Here is a 20,961-nt window from a genome sequence, read left to right as displayed (position 1 = left end):
CCCCACTGAGTTGTCTCGTTTCATATACCGTAGAATGGAAGACAGTGACAATGTACAAGGTATATTTGTGGCTGTACTAGAAATCATTCACAAACTTAGAGTCGCCTCACGATTTAAATGTTGAGTTTTTTAGTCTTCTAGCAGCACATGACTGAACTGTGATTTGCAAGAGTAGCCATGCATAGCCACGGTTGGTTAGGATTATTGCTATTGTGTATTCAAGATTTATACATACAGTGCACTCCCATTATAACAAACACTGCTATAACAACATTAGGTTACAACGAAGTAAAATTTCACAGTCATTATTATCTGCTCTTTGTTTTTCATTGTTTATTTGTTGGGTTATTACGACATTTCGATATAACAAAAGAAAATTGCTGGTCCTGAGGACTTCTGATCATTATAATGGGAGTCAGCTGAATGTATAAGCAATGAACGATTCTGTTTCTACATATACTTGTATCTACATCATCAGATGAGTTGGCTATTGTAAAAGAACCCCATCAGTACTGTAGCTACTTCCCTTGGCATAGCAATGATAAAGACTCCATGGATATGGTAAACACGGGCAACATGGTACATGTATGACAGTATTTGCCTTCAAAACCATAACATTTTTGCTCAGTTCTGGCTACCATTGTTTTTTTCTCCACACCTACATCACTTTTTCCACAATGAGTACTGTAAAGCCATTTTGCATGCATGACACTTTTGTGAATGTCGTGAGGAGCCAAGTATCACAAAAGTAAAATGCACACGAAAGCTCTTGTCTGCACAATGCGTTGAATGCAGGGGCAGTATCTGGCAAAAGTTTTATGCCATGAGTAGGCTGTTGGCTTCAATTCATGGAAGTAAAAGTATTACAGTTTTCATCAAAAGTTACACCTTGTATTGGATATGATCTGCAGAACACTGGTAAGATGTTTGAAATGTATCTGTGAGAACTCTTTATGCATTGTCTGTATATTATTGTGTCTGCAGAATGTATGTTAAGTGTCTGTCAATCTGTATGATGTATTTTAAATGTCTGTAAGGGTATATTTTGAATAAAATGATATACATTATTATCCATCCTGTTGAAGTGTACTCTCCAAAATTCTTATGAATCACAAAACTGGAAAGACTTCACACACAGAAAGACCATTCTTCCATGGAAGGACACCAGAAGTTGATTGTCAATCGGCGAAACGATGCACGGTGAAGTTCCTTTCCAGTTTTGTGATTTATAAGAATTGTTGACACGTACAGGGCATTTTTAACGTCTGTATGCTTTCCTCCCACTTGTTGGATGTTGATTAATTCAATTAATTAATTCATTCAATTGATCAATCAATTCACATGTCACAAGCGTCTACAAACAGTCCAGCTCTTATCTCACAAGATGACATCTTCTAGTAGTACTTTACTCCTGGGAGCACACATAGCATTTCAAAGAGCAGGTGGGCCCCTGTGTATGCTGTGATACCGGTAGTGTCGTAAGGCGGAGACACCTGGTTTGGTAACAACATCATGCAAAAGAAAATATATATGCTGTTCACAAAGGGTGAGGAGAGAATGAAGACGGCATACACAGCTATGACAGCAGTATTCCACGAATCTGATTCTTAGGTGGCAGACTCCCCCCCCCCCCTTATCTTTATCCAGTTCATTGAATATATGCAGCAGTCTTTTCCCTTTAATACACCACTTTCCGTACACTTAATAGAATTAAGTTAAACCATTCATGTTACAATTACAAAAAACACTGTACACATGAATGAAGACTGTATACACCTCTCTCTTCATTCTGACACATGACTAATGGGTCAGCTTCTCTCGCTGCATGTTCAACAATGAATTCTGCACAAGGTTAGACCTAATTACACTGGTCTTCCAGCTATTGCCCCTGCCATCTATACCTCATAAAATGTCAATGGCATAAAGTGGGCATGTCTAGTGGCTTATAAGAGGATGGAGACTGATCCTATACCACTCCCCTCCATCTCTCAGCCTGGATCTTGATGTATCCACTAGCAATCAGCTTTTATGACATATAATGGAGGGAAGAGCTTGACAAGAGACTTGTTAAGTTACCATGACAACTACTCACCTCTACCAGATCACACCCGACCAAGTTCAGCCCCCTGCAGCCACGAACAATCTCAAGAGCTTGGACAGATGTGAGCCCACCAATCTCAGGGGTTCCTGTAAAATTATTCCATGGAAATTTGATTTTGAAGAATGCATCAACATTTTTGACAAGAAATTCACTGCTGTTTCAGTGTGTTTATACACTTAAAAATATAATTGTCATTGAATATAATTTCATAAAGTATTCACTCTGTGCTATATCTATAAATTTAATGTGAAACACGAAGAGGACACAATTCACGCCACAGTTTTCTGATAATCCATCTAACGTAGGGAGTAAAAAAAAAAAATTCTACTGGCTTAAGAGTTTATAAAGAGTCATCTCTTTGCAGTTTGCAATGTCCTCTATGCTTTAGCATCCATACGATTGTAGACCATCCATTCATACAGCATCATTTGATTGAAACTGCTTCCATCATGTTTGTGTATATATAGATTATATGCATCATTTACAGCTTGTCACTAACAAAGAAACTGTCACTTTTACCTGTTCCTGGAGCTAGACCTGGATCAATGGCGTCAATATCAAAAGAAAGGTAGACCGGTCCACTTCCCATCATGCCCCTGACTTCCTCCATCAAAGGTGCCATAGACTTGTACCAGCACTCCTCGACTGGGACCACTCTGAATCCCTGTATGAAAACCAGGGGCCCGTTTCATAAAATTTGTCATCAGTGACAACTGCCACATTTCTATGAAAAAGTTGCTCTCAGCCAGTCAGATGCAAGGATTTCAGTAGCTTGTCACACCTATGACAACTTGTCACTGATGACAAGTTTTATGAAACAGGCCCCAGGCCTAAAACCTTACAGCATGCATCAAATATGAAACAGAATGAGTGGATTCTCTTTTGAATTAAGGAAGGGACAGAGATAAAAACTAACTTCAAATAAGAGCGGCTTCTCCTTCTTTTTCTTCTTCTTTACCTCCTCTATCCTTAAATGCCAATGCCAAGATTCTCTCAGTAGGACTGGTGTGATGTCTAGCGTGTTTCTTGATGAGACATAAAAAATTATTGGTATCATCAACATTAATATTTGTGTGTGTGTGATTTCACTCATATATCTCTTAGTCTGGTGCTTAGATTTCACAAACTCCTATCATATCAACTTCTTTTAATTCATACTTCCGTGAGAACAGGCATAAGAAAGTAGAAAGAAATAAAGCTACTGGCATGCATGACAGTGAGGAGGGCTCCCTCTATTGACTGTTATTTACCATTTCCTTCTGGAAATCTTCACTTCCAAGAGAGGGACTATACTGTGAGCCCCTCAGCCCAATCTGCACCACCCTCTTACAGTCCAGACATCCATCCTCCACTGCTCGGCGGAATGGGGTCCCGTGAGCTATGGGCTCCCCAAGCATTGATTCACTGACATCTGCGTGGGCGTCTACATGAACCAGACCAACTGGACCATATTTTTCCTGCAACAAGTCAAAATTTTGTTTATGGAATAACCTTCTGAAATGAAATATACACAAGAAGAAGAACAAGTGTAAAACTTTACTACCCTCTGTCAATACACTTGGATGTCAACTGTAAAACCCTACTCTCAATGTCATGGTTTAATTGATATTACAAGAAGAAGTACTGAGACAGCAGAGCATTTATGATGGAATTGAAGTGACAATGAGTGTTAAAATGTAAAAGCCATGCATGGACAATTAAACCTTGAATAATGGTATTAGTATACCGAAATATTCATTCCTTACATCCAGCCACCCTGAAAAATAATCATCAATTGTCATTTCACTATCCTTTCATATTTTTGTTGTTGCGCTATAATCTTAATCACCATCATCATCATACTCATTATCAGTTGTTATCATAAACACACAGCATTTATTTGTACCTTCACTGCCTTGAGAATGGGGTAGGTAAGGGTGTGGTCTCCCCCCAGGGTTAAAGGCTTGCACCCATTGGCAATGATGTCCCGGTACTGCTGGTGAATCATCTCACAAGACTTTTTAAGGTCATAAAGGTTGAGGATCACGTCTCCAATGTCTGCAACTTGGAGGGACTCAAATGGAGAGGCACCTGTTTATGAATTTAAAGAAGATCTCTGGATGATTATCAGACTTTTACATTTCAACAACTCTAAATTAAATGAAGACTTTGTTTGCAAAAACCGATACGTCCATATTTGCCAAATGGAGATATTTGCGGTTAAAGGTCAAGAAAAATAAAGAGAATAATAAGAACATTTGTGCTTCTTTTGACCATAACTTCAAAAATATACCTTTATATGTAGTGACCAATATATCATTTAAAAGGTATTATTTTGTACTTTATGACAGAGATCGTACTTCAAAATCTTCAAAAATGGACTTATCAGTTTTTGCAAACAAACCCTTCAAATATACCAAGTACAGAGTTCCAGAATGTATAGTGATTGGGATGAGGAGTAAGAGTGTTTCCACAATTTATAACAACTTGCAATGAACAAGGATGACAACATGGCAGCCTCACCGTAAGAATGTATGAGTTGGGGTTTAAGAAAGCAGAACAAAAGAAGAAGGCATGCATAGATTTTACACAGGTGAACTTGTTAAGGAAGCAGTATTGTAATGGAATTGCACTGCTATATTTCTGGAATATGCGAGGCTCCTGTGTCATAGACTCTGTTCAGTGTAATTTGTTTAAGATTTTTCAGAGTACGGTATTGATTGCTCTGCTTGGGGACCACAATAAAATCCACAAATCTATACATGAAGCTGTCGATAAATGTACTAAATGGTGTGAAATTATGTAAATCGTTTGGAATGCCCCTTTAATTCATCAAGAACCAAAGCTTTTATGACTTGTATTTTGTTGATCAACAGGAACATTCATGGTTTTGAAATCAAAGTAAACCTGGCATATGACAATATACATGGGAAGGCAGAAAATCTGTACACTTATACTAACTGTTGACTGATGTGCAAATCTGCAAAAAGCTGAATTTCATGCATTAAATGAGCTTACACTGTATTCACTTCACCATATCTTTGGTTAGCACATACCAAATCTACCAAGTAAATTCTTTTCTTACTGACAAAAACGATGTGTAGTCAAATGGCCTAAGGGAGTTTTCTCACCAATGCTGTTGCAATTTCTGAGCAGAACAGATTCAGTGCGGATCTGACGGGGTCCAAACCTCGTCCCAGACCTATTGGAAGTGCCGATGTCGAGAGGGATGCCCACGAAGCAGGCGTCAAGATCTGGAAGACATCAATGCATCAGACAGACAGAGCTTTAGCAGCAACATTTTGTATTGGTTTTATGCAACATAAATGAAGGGGCAAATCTATGATGGCAATACATCCACTTGTTTGAATCAAATAATGCCAAATGTGAAAAATCTCTCTTTGTATTGTAGTAAATGGAAATATGCGGTATGTTATTGTTGCGTCAATGCGTTGAGGCGCGTTGTGTCCATGCCAATGGCGCAGTGTGCGTGTGGTTTGCATGGGCACAACGGAACTTTTATTTTTCATGTGAATATAATGACGCAGATTTGATTAATTCTTGATTCTTCACTTTCACTTGAGAGAGAATGGACGCATACAAATATATTCTCTACGAGCTCTGCTATGTTGAATAGTTAATAGGCCTGTATCTGTATTCGACATGTAGCTGTATGAGGATAATGCGGAGTTTATACATGTATCGGCAGACTGAGACTGTTCGATTTGTTCAAATAAATCTATGCAACGTCAAATGGAGACTGTCAGCGTCATCATTAACCCGGCTTACAACAAATGGTGTCAGGAGTGGGATGATGACAGCCTGGCGGATTGCGACGTTCTGACGTTCATCCAGTTGAAGAACCCTGATCGACGAATAACAGCCTCGAGTATGACGGAAGAACGATCCACGTTTCGCTCCGAGGAGACCTGCTGTTTTGACGACACTTTGATAGCGGACAGGAGTATGCAGGAGTGATCTTGATGGTGTACGTTGATCAGCCCTGGTAGAGCAACGCTACTCTGTGAGGCAACTTCAAGATGATCAGGCTCGTCGGTAGCAGATTGAAGACTGGAGCAAATGATGCATCGAGAGTTTGCCGTAGATGTCTATCAGCGCGAGTGTACCACAGGAGCAGCAGGACATCAGGATGTGACAGTTGGAGCTGATGGCATCTCACGCACTGAACAAGACGGTATTTGATAACTTTTGTTTAAACCGAATGGACTTCAGGCAGATTGTGACCTATGATGCCATTTGGGCATTACGTGTCATGTTTGGCGTGTCTTAATTGGTCAGTTTAACTGCGTTGTTAGTCATGTGTGAACAGTTTGTTTATAAGGATGTGCAAAGTGATAATTGCTCTTCGTCATCATATCGACAGGCAATAGGGTTGTGTGTAAATCTCGCTCTAGGCCATGCTCAGATTGACAAGTTTAGTGGGTATTGTGAAGATGGCACTGAAACACCTTTTTCTAACTGGATGGAAGGATTCAATTTTATTATTGAACCTTTCCATTTCAATGATGAGGAGAAGGCTTGGGTTTTGGTGAGCAACCTTACGGGGTCAGCAAGAGAGGAGATTCTTTATTGTCTGTCTGACGAGAAGCGGAGGAGTTTCACAGAGATTGTAAAAGCTCTCCGTCTGTGTTTTAGTCGAGAGAATTCTCACTATTTGCGATGCTTGTTCTATAATCGTGTTCAACATGATAGTGAAGACTTGGAAGACTTCAGTAGGGCTCTCATGCGTCTTTATGCCAAATTGGTAGATGCTGCAGACGATGAGAAGGAAGCTGCGGCTCTGAGGCAGCTTATAGGGATGAAGCTCTGTCAAATCAGTTTGTCAGTGGAACACGAGATGAGAGGGAACGAATTTTGTTGAGGCGTTTGCACATGAAAAATAGGGGAGGCCGATTTGAAGTGCTGAGGAGAGAAGCACTGTTAGTTCTCCGTGAAGATTGTATGCTAGAGGGAGATGGGCTGAAAACTGGGAGTGCTGATGCTGGAACACAAGGAGTGTTCACTGACCCGGTTGCTCAGCAGCTAGATCTTTCCTCAGATACAGCTGGACAGGAGAAGAAGGATATTTTGGATGGGGGATCGCAAATTCTGGGATGCGTTGATGTAGATGAGGGTGGTGCAGAAATTGATGCTGGGGGACATGGACATGAGTCATGTGATGAACAGGTTGATGCAAAGGATTTAGATGCTGGGGTGCTTCTAATTACACAACCTGTAGGAGAGGGTACGAAGAGGGTTCCCGAATTATCACTTGAAGGTCAGGATGTCCAAAAGCATGCAAACGTGCAGCCACAAAGAACTAACGTAGCGCCAAAGGAGCGGTCAATTCCAAAAGGGGAGAACATTTCTCATGGTGACATTGTTGTCAATAATGTAACAACAAGGGAGGCATGCATACCTAACTGTAACATGTGGAAGCATGGATGTCATGTTCAGGGAACGGTATGGGGGCCCTGGGAGTCAAATTGGAGACCGGATTTGGGGTTGGTCGCTGCAGGTTAGAAATCCGCTGTCCGTTCATGGAATTTGTTGTGAGTTGATTCGCTTACAGTGTATACGTTCATGACTGCAGCTGAAACTTGTGTACCATCTCAAGTATAGCAATGGATTTAGGAACTATGCGCATTTAGAGATGCGATATCAATGCGAGAAATGATTATCAAGATATGGTTGTCTTAATTGATATGTGATTGATAAGAAGTTTTTAATGAGATATTGGAATAGTGATATGAAAGTATTTGAAATCACTATTACGTGGAAAAACGAAGGAACTATTATTGTTTTAATTGTTTTGTTGGACGCTGAACAACATGGCATTCTGACAATATTTAGTGGTTGTTCAGTGATTCAGGAACGTTTGATAATGAGATATAGTTGGTCGAGAATTCATGCTTTGAATGATCCCTTAATTTGTGTGAAGTTTTGTAAATGAGCAAATTGTCGACTGTGACGATATGACACATAAAGCGGGGAAGTTATCTTTATCATTCGCTTGCTAAAGCGGGGAAGCTCATATTTGTTATTAGTGAATTCTAACATTCCGTGACTTCACTTTGTTTTAACTGTTGCATTTCCTGATATGTGTTATATTGAGTAATTGAGAAATATTACTCTTAGAAAATAGATTATCATCATACGGGTCGTATGATTAATCGCGGGGAAGTTGTCGTGTTGTATGTACAATTTGCATAGTGTATTAAGAGACCTGTCTATGTTGTGCCTCGATATAAATCTTAATTGATACAGACATTAATGCATGGTTTTATATACGACGCAGAACATGTTCTGTTACGGCACGTTTGACGTTATTCTGGGCTTACATAGACCATTTTCTCGGAGAATCTGTACATAACTGACAATGTGGAACAACTGAGCTTTACATTGAAGCGGAACTGAAGATGACGTATTGATGTGTTATTCTCTTCGCCCGAACCTTTATGCCATGTATCTGAATTTGTATGATTTACTGTAAATTTGGAAGGTTCAAGAGTTTCAGCTTTTGGCAGATTTCCAAAATAATGTTCGATTTTGTAGTATTTCCGCGTTTGTATATTTGACTGGAAAAGCGGGGAACACACGCTTTCCTGAAATATATTTTTGTAATTATCTACTGTTAATCCGCTCTGTATGGAATTGCTGTAAAGTGTAATGATTTGATGTGGAGAGCGGGGAATTTTTCGTTATGTATTATTGTGTGTAATGGTATGAAAATAATATGATGTAATTGGGATTATATAACACATGGTTGTGTTATATAATCGCGGGGAAGTTTGTGGTAAATGGAAATATGCGGTATGTTATTGTTGCGTCAATGCGTTGAGGCGCGTTGTGTCCATGCCAATGGCGCAGTGTGCGTGTGGTTGGCATGGGCACAACGGAACTTTTATTTTTCATGTGAATATAATGACGCAGATTTGATTAATTCTTGATTCTTCACTTTCACTTGAGAGAGAATGGACATACAAATATATTCTCTACGAGCTCTGCTATGTTGAATAGTTAATAGGCCTGTATCTGTATTCGACATGTAGCTGTATGAGGATAATGCGGAGTTTATACATGTATCGGCAGACTGAGACTGTTCGATTTGTTCAAATAAATCTATGCAACGTCAAATGGAGACTGTCAGCGTCATCATTAACCCGGCTTACAACAGTATCTTCAGTGTAAAACAACCTAATTATCCTTGGCACTGAAACATCTTCCATGTAAAGCATAATATGTTCCATTAGAGTATTTGAAGGGTTTGTTTGCAAAAACCAATAAGTCCATTTTTGAATATTTTGAAGTACGATCTCTGTCATAAAGAACAAAATAATACCTTTTAAATGATATATTGGTCACTATATTATATACAGGTATATTTTTTAAGTTATGGTCAAAAGAAGCAAAATTTTTTTATTATTCTCTTTATTTTTCTTGACCTTTAATCGCAAATATCTCCATTTGGCAAATATAGACTTATCGGTTTTTGCAAACAAATTCTTCGATCATTTCAAGAATAAAAAAACAACATTGTAGTGGGTAGTTGGCACCCATATGTTCCATTAGACTATTTCAAGAATAAAACAACATTGTACAGTTGGGTAGTTGGCACCCATGTTATATACAGCAAACAGCACTGATTCACCAAGTAACCTTTGGATAGCAAGTTTTAACTCTACCCCCCCCCCCCCCTTTGTCAGTGTCACGTTCCAACAAAGTACACAGCAAAGTGCATCCCACTATGATAAGAGTTTCCTGTGGTATCATACAATGCCATTACACTCGATATCAGACATAATAAACCCGAGCGTCAAGGCGTTCCTGTAAGTGAATGGGAAGTTTATATGTTGTAGATAGATATAACGCAATATCTACAACAGATTTTTCAAACTTGTGCGTACAATAAACTAAAAATGATCAGAATTATACATGAAGCTCTATATGTGAAAGCTGTAATTCCACACAATGAGTTCTAATTATTGAATCTAGTATGAAATGTATGTATCTCTATGATCATAGCATATAACTTTTCTGAAGAGCTGTACTTGCCATTCACCCCTCAAATTCTGGTTTATACCCAATAACCAATCTACTTTTTGTTTGTTTTTTGTTAGTTTGTTTGATTTTTCAGTGAATGCCATAGTGAGTGGTCAGATAGGGCCCTACACTGCGAGGGATATACCTTCAGGTATTTCAACCAGCAGAAGTAAGAAAAATTTGAATCTTGAGAAGGACAAATCATTGCAAGATATGCCTATAAAACACTAAAGTTTGCATTTTTTTTAAGAGCATAGGATTGAGATCATAATGTAGAGGCGGGCTCTTTTTCACTCTGTCAAAATGCCAGAAAATGCATGTCTGTCAAGTTCGTCCAATGCTGCTTCTGCTATTCACTTCTATGCTTCATTTATTGCTTAAGTAAAATTTAACGTTGTTGTTTTTTTTTCTCTCTCTCTATTTTTGATATGTTGACTCTGATCTTTACCCTAACTGGTACTGTACACAAAAACACCCAAGGCTACATTATGTTATCATACGGGCCTACACTTAATGTACAACAGCTAATGGCTCTGGTGACCCCAACACCTTTTTACAGTTTGGTACACACCGAGACAGCATCCCGAGATTGATATACAGCTTGCTATACCAATTGATTTGAATGTGTGAGAGAGGCATCTCCCTACCCTGGCCATACCAAACTAGAAATCAGAACGGCTGCTTATACCTTGCGGATGGGTCCTATAGAACTAGGCCAAAAAATGCAAACAAATCCCATAGATGTTTAAAATAGTCCTATACTATAATACTCGAAGTTGTTGTTGTTGTCGCGGCCTTATGTATTTCCTGTTTTATTCCGGCGTTGCTGGATTGTCTATCTCCTCCCGAGCCGTCGGCTCCGGGCAGCTGCGACCGGTGCCGTCAGCCGCAGGAGAGTATCCTGCATCGAATGGCGCGGGTTTCGTCCCCTCTCCGCCTCCGTGTCGACGTCGAGGACGAAAAAGAAAAATTAATTAGCTACATGCATAATGCATTTTTGTGCGTGACGAAAGAGCCGATCGTTTTAATATTCACCAATCCTGCGCTGGACCCCTACTTTCTCGATAGTGCATCATTTATCTGGCAGAGACAGTGGGATACTAAAGATGATGGGTGCAGCGAAATCTTTGACATCTTCCGGCGGACATGCAGGCACGCACACAATGTACTCTCGGGTGGGCACGGTACGCCAGTGTGTGGCCTGCGCCTGTGTGTACGTATTGACGATGGTTACATGAATCACTATCTGCTTTCGCGTGATGGACTCTCATATCGTATAATACACGGCGCGCGCGGTCATACAAGGGCATTTACGTACAGTGACGTTCGCCATTGGCATTGGCGTGTCCTAATGAAAACAACGAATGCTGTGATTTTATTGTATTTTGCACAACTGCAGCATACTATACATATGCAGCTCAGGTACGTCATTGTTTACTCTCAAGCGGGTATCATTGTACTCAGACTGTTTAGGACGGCTAAATATCCACTTAATTTTGTCCTTGCCGATCGTATCCTTCCATATCAGATTACACGCGCCGCTGTCCATTCATTTACTGTAGGGCTGCTGTAAATATGAATATTCATAAGATGAGCGGACGTAGAGGAAACCCTCGCTTTGCCGACCGCTTTTTTTTTTTTTGAATTTCCAAGTGGAAATAAAATGGGTAATTCTATGGTCCATCACACCAAGTTTTGTTGATAAGAATAAAAAAGAGGGAGCAAATGAAGACAAAAATATTCTTCTTTCTCCCATAACGAGGGAAAAGAGTTAAAGAAAAAATACGAGGCCCTGAGATGCATGGATTCCAACAGGTGCCTACTTATTAAACCTAATGACTATAATATGATCTCCCCCTCCACAAATAATAGTGGAGATTATAGTGGTAATATAATAACGATAATAATAATAATAATAATAATAATAATAATAATAATAACAATAATGATAATAATGATGATAAAATGTACCTGTGTCTGAAGCAGATAAACGGGTGGTTCTATGATCTATCAAACCAAGGTTTGGTGATAAAAACTAAAAGAAGAGAGCATGCAGTATAGTGAAGACGAAAATATTGTATTTCTCTCAGCACAATAGCAACAAAAACACAACTGGGGTAGTCCTGCTCAGCACAAGATTGAGTATGTTAGTGCAGTGAAGCAGTTTTGGACAGTTTGCGCAGGACTGTCTTCAGAAAAGCTTTTTATCAAGAGCAGAAAAATGGGGGAAAGAGATTTTTACAATTCTTAACAAATTAACATTTCTGCCTCCCTATGTTGATCATCCCTATATTATGACTCTACTCTCTCCTCTCCCCTAATGATGCCTCGCTCGGGTGACTACATTTGACTACATTTGTTTGACCAATATTGCAATTTTATGTAGCATTAAATCCTTGAGTTTTTACCTTGAAAATTATAAACTATTTTGTTCATTCCATAGATTTTATTATAATCTCGACATACTGAATTTCGCATGTGTTTCGTCATCTTTCGTAATTAGCATGTTGCACTAAACGCTTACATTATTTCTTTGGAACCTACATCCTATAAGCATTGCTTTTTAGTAGGTTCCTCATATTTACACATCATTGTATTACATGTCCTTATACATTTGTGAAATTATGTCTAAAATTGACTGTTGTGTTAAACATATTTTACTTCAAAATCAAATGGAATATGTAACCTGAATATGAAATGTGAAATTTGGAACATGATTAAAAAAAATAATAATTATAAAAATGTTAGTAATAATAAAAATGATAATAACAATAACAATATTACACTGTAATAAGAGAATAGGCCAATACAAATTAATGGGGAGGGGTGCTATAATCCATAACTAAGAGTGGGCGGAGGAGACGCAAACAGGTACTGGATTGTTTTAATGTTTAAAAATAAATATCAATGATAACGAAGCTATTTGAAATAAGTAACCTTGAGAGTAACCTTGACATGACGGACAAAAAGATTCACTATCCTTGACCGATAAACTTTTTTTCTGAATTCCCTTGAGTCATCCCCATGTCAATGAATTATATAAAATAGCAATGAAACCGAATGACTATGATCTCCCCTCCCTGAAAATAATAATAATGGTAATAATCATAATCATAATCAATGATTATAATGATAGTAAAAACAATAAACAGTATCAATGAGATAAACAGGCGGTTCTAGATCCATCAACCCAAGTTTTGATTATGAAAACAGAAATGAGGGAGCAAATGAAGACAAAAATAATCTTTGTGTATTTCTTCTGTCATAACGTGGTTGAAGAAATATTAAAGGAAGAATATGAAGCCCTGAGACCCGTAGATTTCCACGGGTTTCTTATACTTATAAAGCCTAATGACTATATGATCACAATAATAATATAACAGTAGGAGCATAATAATGATAACAATATGATAATAATAATGATGGTGTTTAGTCTGAAGTATATAAACGGATGGTTCTCTGATACATCGAACCAAGTTTTGGTGATTAAAAACAAAAAGGAGGGAGCGATTGAAGACGAAAATATTATATTTTTCTCTCATAACGTGGGAAAAGAAATAGGAATGAAAAAAAAAAATGCGATGCCTTGAGACCAGCCGCGGATTCGCTCGGGTGCCTGCATGGATGCAAGAACAGGGGGTATAATTAATATCAAAGTCATGCAGTGTCAATAGCATCTCCCCGTTCAGACGGGAAGAATCTGTGGGCAGAACTTTCGGAGAATCTCATCAAGCGTTTTTTGGTGATTTTTCCCTGAATGTTTGTTTGTTTGTTTGTTCTGCGAGGGTGAAAATGTGTGTGAGGGGATGGTGGTCATGAGTAGAAGAGAGCACAAGTAACTGTTCTTTTTATTTCATCAATAAAAATGTGTAAAATCGTATATATGAGAGGGAAAAAAAAAGAGTAAAACCCCTCAGACCCGTGGATTTCCACGGGTGCTGCTAGTAGATAATAATTTAATAAAGTTACTGCACAGTTTATAGGTAGTCTAGATAAACAAACCAGCAAGATCCTTGCATTTAGCCCTCTGTTTTTTAATTGGCACCTGCTGACCTAGATAAATATTAAATGTCTGTATAATCTATATCCTACCCGGCACCCCCCCCCCCCCCCCCCCAAAAAAAAAAAAAAAAATCGATAGCAAAAACATAACCTGCATACTTTCGGTAGTCTTCTGGTATGGAAGCCGCATCATTGTGGCGATGCCACCAGCCCTAGGCACTTCCAACCCCGACAAGGGCTCGTTGAACTTGTCGACGACCGAGGTTCGGCGAACGAGCACTGGCCCGGACGAGCTCAGTGATCGGAAGAGCGGCTGCCGATTCCACAAGGCTCCGACACCTCCTCTGGACGACGACATCAGCCGTAGCATTCTGGTTCCAGCTATCAAACATTTCCTTGCAGCAGCCATACTTCCTCGGCGACTTCGATCTACGCTCCACGTATACTCCGACTTGCCTGCCGAGAATACCTCATGCGTTGTAACCACAGAACAAAGAGTTCTGTGGTTGTAACGTGCTACTCCGGTTCGGTGACTTTGATCTATGCACTACTACGCCTGCCGACAAAAAACAAAAGGGGGCGGGGATGGGGGGGGGGGGGGGGGTGGGGGGCGATGACAGTGTAGGCAAATATCCCTGTGATCTTGCACTGACCAGCTCGCGGGAAGAGGTGACGAACGTAAGCTGGTCCCCACACTCCACCCCTTTTGCATTTGCTGTCTGTGTGTGTGTGTCCCTGGCCCTGTGACTGAGCAGGGAGGTGAACCTCCCTGGACGGAGTGAGTGTGACCCCCCCCCCCCTTTCTCCTCCTCCCATTCTCTGACTCCTCCCCCATTTCCCTCCCATATTCTCCTTCCTGATTCGTTCTCTCTCCATGAATTCCCATCTTACTGGAGTAGGCCACCCTCTTATTTCTCATAATTACACCCCTCCCCTCCACCACCACCACCTCCTCCTCCTCTTCTTCATCATCTACTTTTATTTCTTCTCCTTCTAGGTCGTCCACCTCATTCTCCGCCCCCCTCGTAATCTTCTTATACCTCCTCCTCCTCATCCTTCATGTTTAATAGGCCTAAGTATAGACTTTGAAAGGGGCAGTTTTGGTGGAGATAACATCTTTCATAGTACGTTTTCTTCTTTTGTGAAGTGTTGCGAAACTACATATAACATTGAAAAAAAACCTCTCAAATATTACAGCCAAAATAAAATTCATTTTGCTGAATTTTAGGTTTGAAATGACTTGGGCATAATAAAGACCTGTGGTATAGTGTAAGTGCCACCGAGACGACGAAAAATGATTCTTTATTTTTTTTCTTTTTCTTTCTCAAACATCCAAGGATGGTTGCCTCTATCGCATCGTCCCACTTATTTTGTTACATCTTCGTCATGCTATCACCAGTCTTATTTCCTGTCATGTCGTCAAGTCAGTTCTTTTTTTTTACAACATTGTAGTCTTGTTGCTGTCCCAGTCTTGTCTCATGTTTAGTTTGTTTGTTTGTTGCAATGTATCGCTACTGTACGTTTTCAATTATTGTTGTTTTCTCTGTACACATTTAGGCCTACACGCATTACTTCTGCCATTAAAGAAAGTGAATTTTACTTTTACTATTTTAATGTGGAAAAACGAAATAAATTTGAACTTGAACTTGAAATTCCTCTCCTTCTCGACCTTTTCCATCCCGAGAACGCAAAACGGAGAAGCGCATCACACCTTCTCCTTCATGGGCGTCACCAGGGGGGGTGCGTTGGGTGCGAACGCACCCCCCCTTCAGATCTATTAAAAAAAAAAAAAAAAAAATCAGTCTGCGAGCGACCTCAACGCCGGACGCTAAATAATTACTCTTTTCTAATTTGTTTTTATATTTTGCACCAGGGACACACACACACACACACACACACACACACACACACACACAAATAATAATAATAATTCGCACCCCTGGTCACCTGGCAGCACTGATTTTGTACATATCTATTAGTATTCTACAGTGTTTACTATTTATCGACCGTACTGTACATCCGTACGATACGGAGCACTTGTACACGTTTGCCCCATCCCACATAATAATAATTCCCTCAATGAAAAGATTTTCTTGCTTTTTTGTTAGAATTCAAGAAATCTGTCCAATTAGTTCACCCAAAAGCAGTGGCGTAACTACGGATGGGGGTGCGCCCCCCTCCCAATCCGCTGGCAAAAAAAAAGACTTACCGAAATAGTGATTCAAGTGTTAGTAAACTGCTTTCGAATGAAAGGGTGATCAAGAAATAAGATATTTTTCTATGATTCCTTTTAACCATAATTAGATAGGTATATAGTGTGAAACATTGTTCAAAAAGTCCGGACCCGACAAAAGATTGTGATTCAGCGTGATTCCTGGTTGGCATTCTGCATAATTATAAGCAGGATGTGCGCAGTGTACTCGGTACATCCGAACGAAGAGTCGCTACAATGTTGCGCAATGTGATGTAGAGTGTATACTTTTGTACCTTACTCTTCGTTATATCAAAGCTAGATCATTGATTTTGCAGTGTTGCTTTATACATACTAGTCTATGTAAAAATGTCTTGCATTGCCAATAAAAAGACTTGCCCTGGGCTAATTCCTAACTTTTCCTTGTACATATAAGACACACATACAAACAAACACGCACAATTAGCAGTGATTAGTTTACGGGATGCTCTAAAAAAGTGCAGATTTTGGACATCCTTTCCCCGCTTGGTCACTTCGACGCCACCTCGCTGGTCATACCTCCCCCAGTCATGAACATAAACCCACACCCTTGACTACCAGTGGCGGATCCAGGGAGAGGGGCGCACCGGGCTCACCGGGCGTCCCCCCCCCCCCCTTTAATTTCCAAAGCGAAAAAAAAATAATATAGCTTCAAACGGCAGTTTTTGGACAGTAAAATGTCAAAATTTTCAAGCTCGCTCGTTCCTCTCGCTCGCATTAGTCGTATTTTTTCCTGAAGTTGCTGCCAGTAATTGCCGGCAGTTGCGCCTGGTGCGCCCCCCCCCCTTAATTTCCAAAGCAAAAAAATATAGCTACAAACGGCAATTTGGGGACTGTAAAATGTCAAAATTTTCAAGATCGCTCGCTCCGTTCGCTCGCATTTAATCTTTATGCCATTCTTCTGATGTTGCTGCCAGTAATTGCCTGCAGGTGCGCCCGGTGCGCCCCCCCCCCTTAACTTCCAAAATGAAAAAATATGGCTAAGAACGGCAGTTTGGGGACTGTAAAATGTAAAATTTTCAAGCTCGCTCTCTTCGCACGCTCGCATTTTATTGTTATGCAATTCACCTGCAGAGATGTCAAGTTCAAAAAACTTTTATGAGTGAGATTTTTATGACTCGGCTTCTCGACGCTCGTGCGCATGCGCACGCGAACGAGGAGGGTGTCCCCCTCCCATGGTAGGGAGCTTTTTTAAATTGTTAGCTCTTAATGATGCGATCTGGCGCATACTTAAGTGAATATTTTTTACTAATTTTGAAAGGCAAAAGGGAAATATACCTTCAATTGCAACTATCACCAGATGCGTGAGAAAAATGGGTGCCATGCGTGAGATCGTGAGACAGACCCTAAATGCTTGAGTCTCACGCAGAATGCGTGAGACTTGGTAGCTCTGCACCTGGATGTTGCTGCCAGTAATTGCCAGCAGTAAGATGCGCCCGGTGCGCCCCCCCCTTAATTTCCAAAGCAAAAAAAAAAGATACGGCTACAAAATGCAGTTTTGGGACTGTAAAATGTCAAAATTTTCAAGCTCGCTCGCTCACTCGCTCGCATTTAATTGTTATGCAATTCTCCCGATGTTGCTGCCACTAATTACCGGCAGTTGCGCACGTTGCGCCCCCACCTCCTTTATCTCCAAAGCGAAAAAATATGGCTCCAAATGGCAGTTTTTGGACTGTAAAATGTCAAAATTTCCAAGCTCGCTCTCTTCGCTCGCTCGCATTTAATTGTTATGCCATTCCCCTGATGTTGCTGCCAGTAATTGCCAGCAGTTTCGCCCGGTGCGACCCCCACCCCCTTAATTTCCAAAGTAAAAAAAGTATGGCTACAAACGGCAGTTTTTGGACTGTAAAATGTCAAAATTTTCAAGCTCGCTCGCTCGCTCGCTCGCTCGCATTTAATTGTTATGCAATTCTCCTGATGTTGCTGCCAATAATTAACGGCAGTTGCGCCCGTTGCGCCCCCACCCCTCCTTTATTTCCAAAGCGAAAAAATATGGCTCCAAATGGCAGTTTTTGGACTGTAAAATGTCAAAATTTCCAAGCTCGCTCTCTTTGCTCGCTCGCATTTAATTATTATGCCATTCACCTGATGTTGCTGCCAGTAATTGCCAGCAGTTGCGCCCGGTGCGCCCCCCTTAATTTACAAAGCAAAAAATATGGCTACAAACGGCAGTTTTGGAACTGTAAAATGTCAAATTTTTCAAGCTCGCTCGCTCCGCTCGCTCGCATGTAGTCGTGATGCCATTCTCCTGATATCGCTGCCAGTAATTTGTCGTTTCACACCGTCATTCCATAATCCATTTATAAGGGGTACAACCCTCTCCGGCACTTCCACACCCTCCCCCCACCCTTGCTCGCTCCCTCGCATACTACCCCCCCCCCCCCCCCCCCCCCCCTATAAGATGAAATCCTAGCTACCGGCGCGTCGGTGCCCTTTCCCCGCTTGGTTTCCCTCAAAAAACAGTAAAAGTCTAGGGATTGAGAGCTTCCTATTTTCCAAATGTCTGTCAAAAAAATCTCGTAAACATTTAGTGTCAAAACGCACCCCCCTTGAAAAAAAGCTGGTGACGCCCCTGTCCTTGAAGCCTTTTTCTGGTTCGAGAACGAGAGAAGGTATAGGTTATGAGTTCGGATCGTCTTCTCGACTTTTTGAAACTGAGAAGGCAAGAATTAAGACAAAATTTCATGTCCAATAGTCGTATCTCACCTTCTCACTCCTCGGGACGGGGAGTTTTCATTTGTTATGAAATTTCCTATTAAAAAAAAAAGCATAAAGGGGATTATGTTAAGGCCTGCATTTTTACTTCGTTGTAACCGATTTTCAGTGTAACCGATCAATCTCGGAGGCCCCGGGCCGTTCTCCATATCAATTCAATTAAATTCAATTTATTTCACATCTTTCCAAAAAAAAAAAAAAAAAAAAAAAAAACCACACACACAATGATAGACATACATGTATGTATAAAATGTACAGAACAGAACACAGAAATATACACAAAACAAAGCATAAGCAGTACAAGGACAGTTACAGTGAAGTATAAACACAGTAAAAACGGTAAGATCTGCAGCAGAGGTGTGGGAATGACAAAAGGCCATTGGCCTGTCAAAGGTCAAACCCTTGATGGTCTGCATCTTACAAGTTTGCATTTTAAAATTTGTGCTTAAATCACAGAACATAAACGGAGACAAAAAGAAAGACAGTAAAGACCATGGCAAGAATAAGATAGAAGCAATGACAAGATTTACATGTACTAAACTCAAAAGACAAATACAAACAAGCTAATGAGCTACAACAATAACAAACAATACATGAACAAACAACAGGCAATCAACAAACCTTAAAGATACCTCATAATATATTGCATATTATTTTTTCTTTAATAAATAAAATTTATACTTCCTTTTAAAATCACTTAAAGCGGAACACTGTTTGAACTTATCTAACATATTATTCCAAAGTACAGGACCTTTATAAGAAATCACTGTTCTTGAGAATTTATATCTATAAAAAGGAATATACATTTTATGGGAATTTCTAGTAACAAACATATTCACATCAAAATTATAAATGAAATAATCATTAAAAGCATAAGGTAATAACTCTTCGGTGAAGGAAAACATAAAAGAAGCAATCTGAAATTCATTAATACTAGATATCCAATAATTGCAACTTTAAAAATAACTCTTTAGTGTGTGCCAAATAATGTGTTTTAGTTATATCGACTTGCTAAGCATCACAACCGCGCCAAAAGAGGAAAAAAATAGCGTTTAAAGGATCGATGTGCTATCTGTTTACTGAAAGAGTTACTTTATCGGTATTTCCAACGATTAGAAGTATTGAGTGTCATTTATGGTATGCATAACCTATATTATTGTATTGAGTATTCGGGATATGTGACGTCCTTATCATAGGTTCCAATGAGTACAAATCTGAGGTGCCGTAATGAATACGCCATTTACCTGCAAAAAGTCAAAAGCTGAATTCGCACTTCAACCGTATACCATCACTGTAAGAATCCATTTCTGCGGTGTTTGGACGCAATGAGAGCGAACCCATCACACATGCACATCACCGGCACATACGTTGATAGTCGGCATGGATTGTGGACCTGAGGGGTTCAAATATACAAAGAAATTAATTCGGACTATCATATTATGTCGACATGTCCATCCTAAGAGATGGTCATTATCATTAACTCGTTAATTCAAAATAATGTCATTTTCCATTATTATAGACCCTATACTTTTAATAAAGCCTCTAATGAATTCTTAGTAAACACTTTTCCAGCTATAACAGTATAATTTTGTGTTTTCTTTTTAATTTTGAAGGGAGTCCATCTAAATTCAGTTATAGGCCTACATCATTTTAAAGCTTAAAGTCTGCTCTTTTGGAATCTGTACTTAAGGAAAAATCTATATCTGGTGACTTTTGTTGGTTTTGTGATGCAGGATCACCAATAATGATACTCCGTTTTGATCGGTTTTGATTACGTCGCGTCGCGTCGCGTCGAACGATCGTAATTCGTATCCGAACCGGAGTAGACGCAACCGAGCAAAAACACTAACAACAGCTGAGCCTATCTTCTATAAGACAGATCTTGTCAACC

General features: G+C 39.8%; 1 protein-coding gene across 1 annotated transcript; it reads right to left on the bottom strand.

Annotated features, from left to right (window-relative positions):
- Window positions 1-1,394: 1,394 nt before the first annotated feature.
- Window positions 1,395-14,495, bottom strand: LOC139742173 (guanidinobutyrase-like). The gene is made up of 7 exons (XM_071652746.1): window positions 14,285-14,495; window positions 5,212-5,334; window positions 3,987-4,171; window positions 3,352-3,558; window positions 2,621-2,765; window positions 2,093-2,187; window positions 1,395-1,493 (listed from the first exon to the last, which is right to left on the bottom strand). Exons 1-7 carry the CDS (start codon window positions 14,493-14,495, stop codon window positions 1,395-1,397), a joined length of 1,065 nt encoding a protein of 354 aa, XP_071508847.1.
- Between the last annotated feature and the right edge of the window lie 6,466 nt (window positions 14,496-20,961).

The sequence above is a fragment of the Diadema antillarum genome, unplaced genomic scaffold (genome assembly GCF_040938485.1).
Source record: "Diadema antillarum isolate AM-2024a unplaced genomic scaffold, OU_Dant_1.0 seq00000981_RagTag, whole genome shotgun sequence".
Taxonomy (NCBI): Eukaryota; Metazoa; Echinodermata; class Echinoidea; order Diadematoida; family Diadematidae; genus Diadema; species Diadema antillarum.
This window is presented reverse-complemented; position numbering and strand designations above follow the sequence as displayed.

Excerpts from the sequence above, each read along its gene's own strand:
- LOC139742173 (XM_071652746.1), bottom strand. The coding sequence starts at position 14,495 with ATGCTACGGCTGATGTCGTCGTCCAGAGGAGGTGTCGGAGCCTTGTGG. Across the intron at positions 2,766-3,351 it reads AAGATTTCCAGAAGGAAATG|GGATTCAGAGTGGTCCCAGT; the intron begins GTAAATAACAGT and ends GTTTTCATACAG. Across the intron at positions 2,188-2,620 it reads AGGTCTAGCTCCAGGAACAG|GAACCCCTGAGATTGGTGGG; the intron begins GTAAAAGTGACA and ends ATAATTTTACAG.